Source organism: Bactrocera latifrons, unplaced genomic scaffold, assembly GCF_001853355.1.
Source record: "Bactrocera latifrons isolate USDA-ARS-PBARC rearing strain unplaced genomic scaffold, ASM185335v1 scaffold_534, whole genome shotgun sequence".
NCBI lineage: Eukaryota > Metazoa > Arthropoda > Insecta > Diptera > Tephritidae > Bactrocera > Bactrocera latifrons.
This window is the reverse complement of record NW_017537195.1, coordinates 27726-40893: the sequence shown is the minus strand read 5'-3', so window position 1 is coordinate 40893 and position 13168 is coordinate 27726. Positions and strand designations below refer to the sequence as shown.

The window sequence follows — 13168 nt, the reverse complement described above, 5'->3', positions numbered from 1 at the left end:
TTTCCTGGGCCTCCCGTTAGATGACATCGACGACAACACTGATAACCCTCACCATCCCAACGGGGACTGATAATCGATATAACAACAACAACATGCCCCAAACGATGTCTTCGTTAATTGATACTGGTTCCGATTTGTGTCTAATTCGGAATGATGCTTTGTTGATGCTACGGTTTGATGTTGAATTAAGTAACGAAAAGAAGTATTTAGCTGGCWTWGGCAACAGCGAATTGGTAACTATGGGCAGTTTTACGATATCAATGGTTATAGACAATATACCTTTGGAAGTTAAGTTTCATGTCGCAAATGAGCGTGATTTAAGTTATTATGTCGTGATGGGGAATGATATCCTGAAGCAAGTAGATTTGATAGTGACTGAGAAATTTTGCAAGAAAGGGTCGAAGCAGATAAAGGGAGTGCAGCAGAAGACCGGCAGAAGTGTTTGTATCGAAGAAGTTTCATCTGAGGAGTGTGGAGAAGAAGTTGGTGCCAAGGGGCACGTGGACGTGGCTAATGAACCGCGTGGACGCTGTGAGGTGTCGAAGGGTGTTTCACGTGATGTGCGATAGAAGGCACGACATACCCGAGAATGGTGATACTGGAGAGTACGTGAGGGCAGTCAGAGAACTGTGTGAACACAGCAAGGTGTCGGATGGTACCATAAAGAGGTACGGAGGAGAATCAGATGCATATAATTAGCAACGCGTGTTGAATTCTTAAGATTTATTGTAAATTAGTTGTGTTCAGGTAACTAAATATTTATATTTTCATTAAAATAAGTTACATTTAAGGAAATAAATAATTTTAGTGAAAAAAATGGGCAAACGCAAGTCTTGTGATGAGGGAACTATAGTTGTGATCGTACAGATGCATAAGGATAGGAAATCTTATGAAGATATTGCAAAGACTCTAAATATTTCCAAACGTATGGCTTTTAATGCAGTTGGGTATTTCAACAAAAATAAAACAACAAAACAAGTGCTTAGAAAGAAAAGAGGTCGGAAATTAACTCTTCGTTAGGACGTATTAATAATCCGCGGCCCAAAGAAGGATCCCCACAAGACGGCAAATTAAATTCGAGCTGCGGTTTTTGGAGAAAATCCAAACGCACCATCTGCAGATATCGTAAAAAGACTAATACGCGAGGCATTACTCTTTGGAAGAGTTTCAAGGAAGAAGCCATTACTCTCTGAACGCAATCGAGCTTAGAGCTTGCAAAAAAATACCGCCATTGGACAACAAAAGATTTTAAAAGAGTTTTATTTTCTGATGAAAGTAAGATAAATAGGGTTTCTTCAGATGGGAAAGCTTATGTCCGCAGGTTTCGATGCAAGGAGTTGGACCCCAAATACCATAGGCCAACTTGAAAGCATGGTGGCGGCTGAATAATGATTTGAGGTCCCTTGTCGCGAGGTGGTGGGCCTATTTATAAAATCGATGGGCGTATGGACCAGTTTAAATCCATATCAATCATGGACAACGTAATGTTACCATATGCTGATGATAATATGCCCGTAACGTTAATTTACCAGCTAACGACCTGAAATATACTGCGCGTGCTACAAAGCAATGGTTTCAGGAAAATATGGTGACTCTATTAGACTGGCTTTCAGCAGCCCCGACCTAAATCCAATCGAAAATCTTTGGACACATTTAAAGAAAAGAGTTCGTTCCCATAATGTTGGAAATTTCCAAGAATATTACGAAAAGGTTCAACAAGAATGGAATCATATTCCAAAGAACATCTGCAAAGTTTAGTGGAGTCAATACCTCGCAGATGTCAAGCCGTGATTGAAGATAATGGTTTTGCAACCAAATATTAACTTTAAAACCGAAATAAAAATAATTTTTCCAAAAAACAAGAAAGCGTTTTTAATTAGTTGCACGACCTATTTTTGACTTTGAAGTCGTAAAATGCCTTTATTTTATAAAAGGCCTATTATAACAAAAAAATATATATTATTTACATTTGTTATATTTATTTAATTATTTATTAAACCATACGCCAATCGGCTTTATACATCGAATAGTTAGTAAAAATAGAAAATGATATAGAGATAAGAATGTGGAAAGTGATATATATACACAACGGTTGAATGTAAGTAAAGAGTTAGTGGTAGATAAACAGTAAATTTTTGGTTTGCGAGATGAAAGCTTGATATGTCCCTCCATAAAAATCAATGTCTGTGTGTAATGAGTTTACAAGATGAGCAATCCTATTATTTGGTCCGTGGTATACGTAGTTTCGTTGAGTCTTTGTTGTTTTTAACAGCAGTTTTTAACAGGAGCAAGCTCAAAACTGCTGAGTGCTTCTGAGGAGTCAAACAGACCGTTGACTATTTTGTAGAAAAATGCCGCATCAGAGACCTTCCGACGCGAGGTTAAGCTGTTGAGTCTGAAACGGGAGCGGATATTCTCAGTGGAGAGCCCCTGCATCCTTAACGATTGATGGAACAACAATGTCTTGCAGAACTTGTTTTGAATTCTCTCAACTTGGTTGATGAGTGTATCAGTATATGGAGACCAGATTACACAGCCATACTCTAGTATTGGCAGTACAAGTGAACGGTATAGTGTGACCAGAGAGTTCGGGTTGTTGAAATCCCTTCCTGTTCTGATGATGAGTCCAAGCACTTTAAAAGTTTGCACAGTTATTTTGTCAATATGCTTTGCAAATGTGAGTTTATTGTCTATAATAACTCCAAGATCCTTGATTTCGGTTAATTCCTGTAGATACTCGTTGTTGAGTTTGTAGTTGGTGACAATGTTGTTATGAGAGCGTGAGAAGGATTCGACAGCGCACTTTTTCGCATTGAGATCGAGATTATTTTTAAGGCACCAGGTTGTTAATCAGTCGATATCTTGTTATAGTTGTGTGACATCGGAATCGTTAGAAATAATTCTGAAGATTTTCAAATCATCGGCATATAGCAGACATTCAGACTGTATATTGTTTACAATGTCATTGATAAAAATATTAAAGAGTAGTGGACCTAAATGCGATCCCTGAGGAACACCAGATGTGACCTCATATTCTCTAGACAGATGTCCGTCAACCCTGACTTGTAGGAACCTGTCAATTAAATATGAGTTAAGCCAATCCAGTGTGATGCCATTGATGCCATATTTATTGAGTTTTGAGACGAGTATCATATGGTCAACACGGTCAAAAGCTTTACTAAAATCGGTGTAGATTGAATGTACCTTTTGTCCTTCATTCAGTGCGTTGAGTACATAGTCCATGTTGTTTTATAGTGATGATATCCTTGAAAGTTAGAGATAGTATTGCAGAACCAACTTTTCGAAGAGCTTGGCTAATGCTGATTGGATGCAGATGGGCCTGTAGTTAGCTACTTCAGATCTTAGGCCACTTTTGTGTATTGGACTCACATAAGACAGTTTCCAGGCACGAGGGAAACTACCTGATTGAAGAGAGCTCGATGGCGCAGTTTTTTTAAAAGACGTTTGGTATCCCATCGGGTCCGGCACCTTTATTTGGATTTAATTTGAGTAGCTGCTGGAGTACATCATTGTATTGGACCTCTAAGCTGTGAACGTTGGTTGACGATCCATTTGAGTTAGCATCAACGAGCTGATTGCCGTGATTTATTATTTATTTTGTTTTTTATCTTTTATAAATTTCCAAAAAGCGTTGGTGTCAGACTGGACCATGTTCTCAACTTTGTATATGTAATTACTGTAACATTCCACACTGAGTCTTTTGCAGTTCCTCCTTAGAGTACTAAAATATTATATAATTTATCTTTAAAACATAGTTAATTTTTCTTTTCTAAAATCAAAATATCAAACAATTTCGATTTTTAATAAACGCTTTTCTAGAAACGGTGTGCATGATATCTCAATTTCCACTCAACCGATTCACATTAAATTTTACACACAGCTATCTTATACATTATAGTATCGCTCTACGAAGAGCTTTCGAAATATTTTTTTTTTTTTTTTTAAATTCCGAACCACAAAAAAACTTAAAATACGAAACTTTTATTCTTCACGGATTTCGCATAAATTTTCATTTTAGGAAAGGAATTATATCCTGCACACCAGGACAACAATATGTTTTATATTGTTAGAATATCAATAAAAAGCATGTAAAAAAATGGATAGTCCATATATATTTTTTTTTATCGCGTCAAAAAATACCTAAAATTCGTATTCATGGAAAGAGAGTTTATAATATTTACTTTACACTTTATTACGTAATATTATTATATAATTTGTTTATTAAATTTAATTAATAGGTTGTCAAAAAAGTCTTGCGGTATTTTTTTATTGAATTTTCAATTGTTCATAAATTTTTTTTTCATCACTCATTCCCAGCTCTTGACCGATGTCACGGCTGCTACTATGACGGTCACTTTCGACCAATTCAGCGATTTTATCGCAGTTTTCAATGACAGGCCTTCCGGAGCGTGGCGCATCTTCGACCACCTCTACACCAGAACGAAAACGTTGAAACCATCGTTGTGCGGTGGAAATGGAAACTGTACCGGGTTCATAAACTACGCAAATTTTATTGGCGGCTTAAGATGCATTTTTGCTTTTATCGTAGTAGTAAATTGGAATCATGGCTAATTTAGTGCTTAGCTATGGCACTTTATAGGTTTTCGGTTAATGTCGAGGCATTTGTCTGATAAGGCCCATCTACGAATTCGTATTTTTTTTTTTTTTTTTTTTTTGTACTAAAAACCTTCATACTAAGTTTCATTAAGATATCTAAATTTTTACTCAAGTTATAGCTGGCACGGACGGACAGACAGACAGTTCCCCGGATTTCAACTTTTCTCGTCATCTTGATCTTTTATCAAACATCTAGCTTAGTTTTAGGTGATACATACAACCGTTAGGTAAACAAAACTATAATACTCTGTAGCAACAGGTTGCAAGCATATAATAATAAGCCTGCGGCAGCTATATATACATATACTCTTAATCTGCAGAACCTCCTCTATCCGTACATACCGATTTTAATTGAACATTAATCGGGGGAGACTATCTACAGCCCAGTCGAATTGAAGACACATTGGTCCGAACAGCGTTAAGCGCGAAAAATTAATAATATGTTAATTATATTCTGTCATTGGGTTATTACTTCTTTTCTTTATTTTTTGAGTTCTTTTATGTGTTTTATATGTTAGAATAAAAGTAGTTTTTACAGTATTTAACATAAAACAAATGGATAAAAACGAATTGGTGAAGTGAATCGGATAGAGGAGATTCTCCAGATTAATATTTATCTAAACTTTAGGGATACAAATAGTTATCGAGATATTCGCGTCTGAAGGGGGAAATTACCACTGTTTGAAGTATGTTCCAAAGTAAACAAAATCTTTTTTACACAAAGTTTAAACAGAATTGAATTTAGCGCCCCCTGTTGGCGCTATCTATATGTCGACTGGTGTGTTAGAATCTGTCATCTTTATCGATTGTCCAGTGAGAATTTCATGACAATTCATCGATTGGAAGTGAAGTTATTGCGTTTTAAGTGTCAGTATATTTGTGTTATTGGTGCGAAAATGAGCTTCGAACAAAAAGCCAACATTAAATTTTGTTTTAGAATTGGTAAAACTTCTGCCTAATCGTTTCAATTGATAAAACAAAGTTTATGGCGATGATTGCTTATCCCGTGGCAGAGTGCACGAGTGGTTTCAATGTTTTCAAAATGGTCGTGAGGACATACATTTCGATCAACATGTGGGCCAATCAAAATCCCTGATCACCGGAAATTCCGTCGAAGGTGTGCATGCATTCATCAAAAATCAGCCGAAATCATCATTGAAATTCATGTGAATGGAATTAAAGATCTCCAAAACGAGATTTATCGCATTCTGACCGAACATTTGCTCTTGCAAAAGGTGTGTGCACGGTTTGTTCCGCACAAATTGACTGACGACCAAAAATTGCTCAGAATTATTTGACCGAAAATCACATTTTAACCATAAAGCACCGTTGTTGTTGTAACGGCAGAATTCTGCCGAGTTGACAGTCCTTGGTCGGATAAAAATCCGGGTCCGTTCCGGTTTTCGTAGACCCGACTGTCGTGGGAACGGGTTGTTTTTGTAACGGCAGAATTCTGCCGAGTTGACAGTCCTTGGCCGGATAAAAATCCGGTTCACCATAAACCACTCGCCGTGTTTACCTGATATGGCACCGTGCGACTTCTTCCTCTTCGGAAATTGCATTTGCCCATGGAAGGAAAGCGTTATGAAGACGTAGAGGCCACTCATTGCACCGGCATACTGGCGGCTATACCGGTCAACGGGCTACAACACTCTTTCGACATGCTTTTGGACAGTGCAAAAAACTGTTTTGAAGCAGAAGGGGACTATTTTGAATATCAGATCAGTTGATTTGGCCAAAAAGCATTCTTTCTGTTTTTTTTAAGTCCCACGACAGTCGGGTCCACGAAAACTGGAGCGGACCCGGATTTTTATCCGGCCAAGGACTGTCAACTCGGCAGAATTTCTGCCGTTACAACAACAACAACAATAACAACGTTGATCGACTTCGCCGGGGCTCGAAATATGGTTATCCCTAGTACTACATTCCAGCATAAGAAAATACATCAAGCTAGTCAGTATATGTGTTTTAGATATGCGTACGCTCCGAGGTCCTTACATCCACTCGGACCACTATCTTCGTGCAGCAATGACTTGCACCCGCATCTGTGCACATCAACATACACAAGGAAGGTTCAATGTCGAGAAGCTGCAATCACAACAGACAGCCGAACGATTTTCACTAGACTTGCACTACAGCTCTCTGAGAGCACTCGGCAACAACTCGGTATAAGCGAACAGCTGCAACTGAAACTTTTGGTTTTCGGAAAATGAGAAAGAACAGCTGGTACAACGAGGAGTACCATAAAATTATGATCAAATTCATTATTATTTTTTGCGTGACAATCATTAATTCCCAGAACTATTGAAACCTTTATAAAGTTTCAACCTGAAACTGATGAAAAACGCCTTTTTTCGGTTAATGTTGTTGTTGAGTATAATTACCAAATTGTACGATGTCTCTTGGATCGGTTTTATTTAAGCATGCCCCGACGAGGCATTTAGCATTCTGAATTATCGTCCTGGAGCAAACTCATAGAAGCGCGTGCGGAAATTCGAAAATATTGATTCCTTCAATATTGTTGGTATTTGAACAGAAAAATAAATTTTTTAGGCAATAATTTCAAATCAATTGAAATTACCGTACTTCTACGCAAAATCCAATTCTAAAAAGAAGCACAAAAAATTGCCGCAATTAATGCCTCGCCAATTGAAAAAAGTACTTTTGAGAAAAACCCATTTAAATTTGCATATATGTAACTATAGCAAAATGGCACATCAAGTGCTAGTTGAGCACGATAGGGCTGCATCCCTACCTACCTATAGCGGGGGTGGATTTATGAAATACGCTTAAAGTTGTTTGAAAAAATTTTCCTCGCGACAAAACAACTTTAAACTTACAATTTTTATGACCTTGTGTAAATATGTTTAAGAGAACAAAAAAAAAAAATAAGTTTTTAAAAGACTTAAGAGACTAGAAGCCTAAGTTGTAAACTGAATTTTCATGATGTTGTCTGTGCTAACAATTAATAAACAAATTATATATAAAACGTTAACAAACTATTTTTATACTTTATTGTCTTATCTTTAAGAATATAAATTCGATACATACATTTTTGTTTTATTAATTAACCTTGTGCCACGTAATAAAATACATAATACGTATTCTGACCAACAACTTGAAGTAATTAGAGTAATAATAATATAAATATTTTCTATTGAATGGTAATAATAGACGAATTATTTTGATTCGGCAAGTCGATTGCTAGGTGAATTCAGATGCATTGTTATGTTTGCATTATACAATTGTGATAATGTGCATAACTCCGTACTGACTGCTAGATTAGCATAAAAATATATCGGTAACGACATTAGCAAGTGACATTTTTGTAGATAAATGATATAATCTACTCAACAGCCTAAATCTTGTTAAATTTAACGCTGTGGAAAATAATACCTGACAAATTATATTAAAGTAGGAATTTTTACGACGAGGATGTCAGCATACGGCTGATACTATACAACAATAATATATCTTGCTTTTAAAATGAATGATATTTGGTCAAAAAACAAAATTTCTGAAACTTGTGTTAGGGCACTTTCATTTATTATAAATTAATTATCTTTATTATTTACAGATACCAAGGAGACGAGGGTATAGATACCGATATTCCTACTTTATTAGAGGCTAAGCTGTTTGATACAACTTTTGGAAAGTTTGTTTGGGTTTGTTTACAACCATTTTTCTACATATTTCGACCACTAGTCATAAATCCAAAACCACCCAGCGGACTTGAAATTATCAACACTATTATTCAGTTTATTTTTAACACATTTGTCGTTTATTTCTTTGGATGGAAAGCACTAGCTTATCTAGTGATCGGTTCTATACTGGCAATGGGCTTACATCCTGTGGCCGGACATTTTATTTCGGAGCACTATATGTTCGCAAAAGGTTTCGAAACATACTCATATTATGGACCTCTGAATTGGATAACATTTAACGTGGGATATCATAACGAACATCACGATTTTCCTGCTGTTCCAGGTTCGAGACTGCCTGATGTAAAACGCATCGCTCCCGAATTTTACGAAGCAATGCCCCAACATACGAGCTGGTCACGAGTCCTTTATGATTTCGTTACCGATCCTGCTGTTGGTCCATACGCTCGTGTCAAACGTCATCAGCGAGGACTCAAAACATAAAACTTAATCTAATAAAAATTTAAAGAAAAATTTTGCATATATTCACAACGTATTGAAAATAATCCTCTATTTATATGAAATAATGAATAAAACGTCATTTATTTTATGTGCATTCGTTGGTATAAAATTTGTGTTTTTAGAACAAGGCAAACTGAACAAGTTCGTAAAATGGTATTAGTCTTTGATGTATTATTTTCATAAATTATTTTAATATATTGCGATTTAGAACAAATATTGCAGCAAATTTTTTTTTGCATCAAATAATTTGTCATATTTAAAATATAGACTAAACTAAATTAATACCAAATATTTACATCCTATTTAAACATAAAATGATTCTACTTAAATGTAATAAAATACAAACTCTATTAATTCTATAAGCATAAACTAAGAGGCCATTTCTAAAAACCGTTACAAAATAAAATTTTTATATCTACGTATGTATAAATTAATTATCTTTATTGAATATGAAGTATTATACATGAATGTATATTACTGTATATGTAGATATTTGTATGCTATGAACCAAATAAATAAAGTCATGGACGTTTTTGGATATAAGTTGCGTAATTTTTTTTTTTTTTTTTTGCTAAGTATTTACCTTTTCTAAATAGGATTAGCATTTATTATTTAAGGAAGCGTCTCAGTGTGACCCTTCGAAAATCACTGATTTTCTCTACTTTTTTTAATGTTGAAATTAACTACTCGATCGGTTTTTTTTTAATAAATACATTCATGAGGAATACAAAATGTTTTTTTACGTTTATTTATTGGATTATGCATGTAAAAGAAAAGGTCCTGTGCGATGTCTTCAAATCTTCAAAACTTTTCTTTGAGAGTGAAACCGTTTTGAAAAACGCCATTTTGAGAAAAACGTGTTTAAAGAGTGGAGTTGTGGCGTTCCCTACTCCGTTCTCTTTATACAAGAACCGTGTTCAAAATTTGAGAGAATGTTTATTACAGTGTATACTATCTGATAATGCAACAAAACAATAGATTTTTTTTTCGAAAACTTCACAATTGGCCGTCTTCTTTATGTTTACAAAAACATCTCTTCTTAATTTAAGTATACATACACCAAACGGTATTATACAACTAAATAATTTAAAGTTGTATAATATTTTTTATGTAATTAAAAGGGAGGCATTAATAGTATTTAATATTAGTATTAAGAACAAATTATAGCAAATTAGGAAGGAGAAAGTGAAAAAGTTGAGACTAGGGATATTGCAGTAGACGTGATTTGATATCCGGGATGAAGGCACTGAGTGATCCGCTATAGAAGTCCACATCACTATGTAATGAGTTGACGAGCCTGGCCAGACGGTTGTGAGGACCATTGAAAACGTAGCTCTTGGTAGTTTTCATAGTCTTCAGGAGACGGTTACGTCTCAGTGAGAGACCCACTGATACACATTGGAAACTGCGGATGATGTCTGGCGCATCGATAAGGCCGTTCACGACTTTGAAGAAAAATATCATGTCAGCTACTTGACGTTCTTGCAGGCTGTTTATGTTATAGTGTATATAGACATCAGACACTGTGTTGTAACCACCAGGAATACCATATCGATAGCCAAGACATTTATATAGCTTTGATTGTATTTTTTCAATATGACTAGAGGCTGCATCGGTATAAGGCGTCCAAATTACGGAGCCATATTCTAAAATTGGCAGAACCATTGATGAATAAAGGCGGGCAGTGAGATGGGATTCATGAAATCCTTGCTAGTTCTAGTAATGAATCCCAGAATTTTCTGACATTCAAGTCCAATTTGTTGAATCGGCATCACAACGAAAGCTTGTCTATGTCATTCTGAAGAACTCGAAGGTGTTGCTCACTGGTTAGCATTCTGAAGATCTTCAAATCGTCTGCATACAGCAAAAATTCTGATTGATCGCCAATGTCGTTTACGAAGATATGAAAGAGAATAGGTCCCAGATGTGACCCCTGATTTACTCCTGATGTTACATTATGCTTAGCAGACAGGAAATGCCTTCCTATATGATATGATTGAATCCAACACAGTGCATTACCGCATATACCGTATCTTCTAAGTTTGTTTCGCAGAATAGTATGATCCACCCTGTCAAAAGCCTTGCTGAAATCGCTGGAAATGGTGTGAGCTGAGTGGCCATTGTTAAGTACATCTAGTAGATAATTTACGTAGGTAAACAGGTTGGAGGAAGTCGACCTTCCGCCGACGAAACCATGCTGCTTGTTGGTGATAATATTTGTGAAGAATGCAGTGACTTGTGGGAGAACTATCTTCTCGAAAAGCTTGGAAAAAGCTGATTGAATGCAAACTGGCCTATAGTTAACGACTTCGGACTTTGGGCCTTCCTTGTGAATAGGACAGATGTCGGATGATTTCCATTTAGTTGGGAAGACACCATTTTGTAGTGAGTAGCTGAATAAGTATGTGATATGCTCGCTGAGGCTGTCTGCACAGTTTTTAAGAAACATATTTGGTAAGCCGTCCGGACCAGCACCTTTCTTCAAGTTCAGTGTCGACAACATTTTATGGACGTCTTGATGTTAACTCCAAATTCATCAATGGTGACAGTCGGAGCTGGTACTACTTCAATTGACGGTGAACACTGGTGAGAATTTTGGTTGTACACACTATTTAAAAAGGATGCGAACATATTGCTAATATCGATACCTGAGTCTCCCGTCAGATTATCCCAGGACATGGTGGATGGGATGTCACCATTACCTCTTTTTTTGTGTTTAACAAATTTCCAGAACACATTAGCGTCATCCCGTACTTGTTCAATTTTATCTATGTAATTCTTGTAGTATTGTTTATTGAGAATTTTACATTCTCTCTTGAGTTCGCTAAACTTTCTATAATTCTTTTTGCAATTGCACTTCTTATAGGTAGTATGGGCTTCCTTCTTAAGTATCGTTTTGTGTTTTAATTCCCTTGAAAACCAGTACGGAAAGTTGTTGATGTTTTGTGAACGGACAGGCACATATGTAGATATACCTCTTTGAATAATGTCATAGAAGACTACAACTTTGCTGTCTAGGGTAGAGGATGAATACAGGCTCAACCAATCGACGTTCAGATAAAATGCATTAAGGTTCTCATAGTCAGCACTTTTGAAATCATGGAAAGGTAAAGTTACTGGTTTGAGGCTGAGCTGGAGTTCAATCGTGATACCAAGGGCTGGATGGTATCGATCCATTGCGGTAATTGCCTGCGTGTGATCAACGTGTATATGCCGATTACTGAAACAAAGACCAAGTAAATTATGATTATCGGCTTGAATGTTATTAAATTGGCGACATTCTAACAGAGAGAAGCCTTCATAGAGTAAATTTTCACAGTCTATATGAGGCGAGCTACTTGGAAGGTTGAAATCCTCCGTGATGAGGAAGTTGGTATCTTTGTGTTTTAGTTTCAAGTACTGGAGGGTATCGTGAAACGCATGGTAAGCGACTAGTGATGCTCTCGGAGGAATGTAGACACATCCAATAATGATATCTGAACTATTGTACTTAATTTTTACGTAGATGTGTTAAATACTATCATCAATGACTGGAATATATTCAGCGAGCACAAACTTCTTTATTGCGATGAAAAAACCCCCACCTCGTTCACTATCACTTGTGATATTGTTTCTATCCTTCCTGTAAATATTGAATGAGTCATCTATAACTTCCCCATCATGGATAGCTGGGTGAAGCCATAACTCAGTGATGCAGAAAGCATCAATACTGCTAGTCGCTGCTGTTGTGAGAAAACTGCCGAGCTTGGTACGTAGTAACCTCACATTGATAGTGGATGTGCAAGATTGTTTGAATTGTCGTTGAACGAGCGAAAATTCTTATTGACTAATTTCGGGACGCCATTAACGTATTTTATTGTCTTAGAGGAATCGCCATTCCTTACCAGAAAATCCAGCTGTGTGCGAAGGTTCTTGAGGTGCGTCAACTGAGCGGGAGTGAGATCTGATTTAAATATGACTTTGGATGATCCGTCAACAGGTTCCGGTGGTTTAGACTTTAATATAGCACGAGCAACAGATGGGGAAGTTGTTTCAACTAGCAGCGGGCGGTTACGGCCAACAGTTAGGCGACCCAGTTGTCGGAGTTTCAATTCATCCATTTCGAAAGGCGAATCGATTTGCAAGATGGACTGGACGGTAGCTCCGTCATCATCAAGACGGTCTTTGCCATCTGCTCTCCTTGACTCTTGAACATTCAACATAATGACGTTCTATTCCCGTCTTTTGCGTTCGGAGAACTCTGCTATAATTTCTTCAGTTGGAGCTGATGCACCAGTGAAAGTTTCGAGCTTGTTTTCTACTGAGTTCAGTCTGCTATCAAGACTAGAACATGTGTTGGCCAAGCCTTTGTGCTGCTTGGATCAACT

At 36.7% G+C, this 13168-nt stretch overlaps 2 protein-coding genes across 4 annotated transcripts in view; one reads left to right on the top strand and one right to left on the bottom strand.

The window, feature by feature from the left end:
- LOC108974166 (sphingolipid delta(4)-desaturase DES1) overlaps positions 1-8895 on the top strand; it is a 16723-nt gene extending 7828 nt beyond the window's left edge. Inside the window, exon 2 of the mRNA XM_018941857.1 lies at positions 8216-8895. Within this exon, the coding sequence (XP_018797402.1) occupies positions 8216-8783 (568 nt within the window). The 3' untranslated portion in view covers positions 8784-8895. The remainder of the gene's footprint in view (positions 1-8215) is intronic.
- Positions 8896-9931: 1036 nt separating this feature from the next.
- LOC108974167 overlaps positions 9932-13168 on the bottom strand; it is a 5166-nt gene continuing 1929 nt past the window's right edge. For 2 of the 3 annotated variants that reach the window (XM_018941858.1, XM_018941860.1), the window contains exon 2: positions 9932-12021. In XM_018941858.1, the coding sequence (XP_018797403.1) occupies positions 11289-11978 (690 nt within the window). In that variant the 5' untranslated portion in view covers positions 11979-12021 and the 3' untranslated portion in view covers positions 9932-11288. The remainder of the gene's footprint in view (positions 12022-13168) is intronic. The other variant, XM_018941859.1, reaches the window with a different exon arrangement.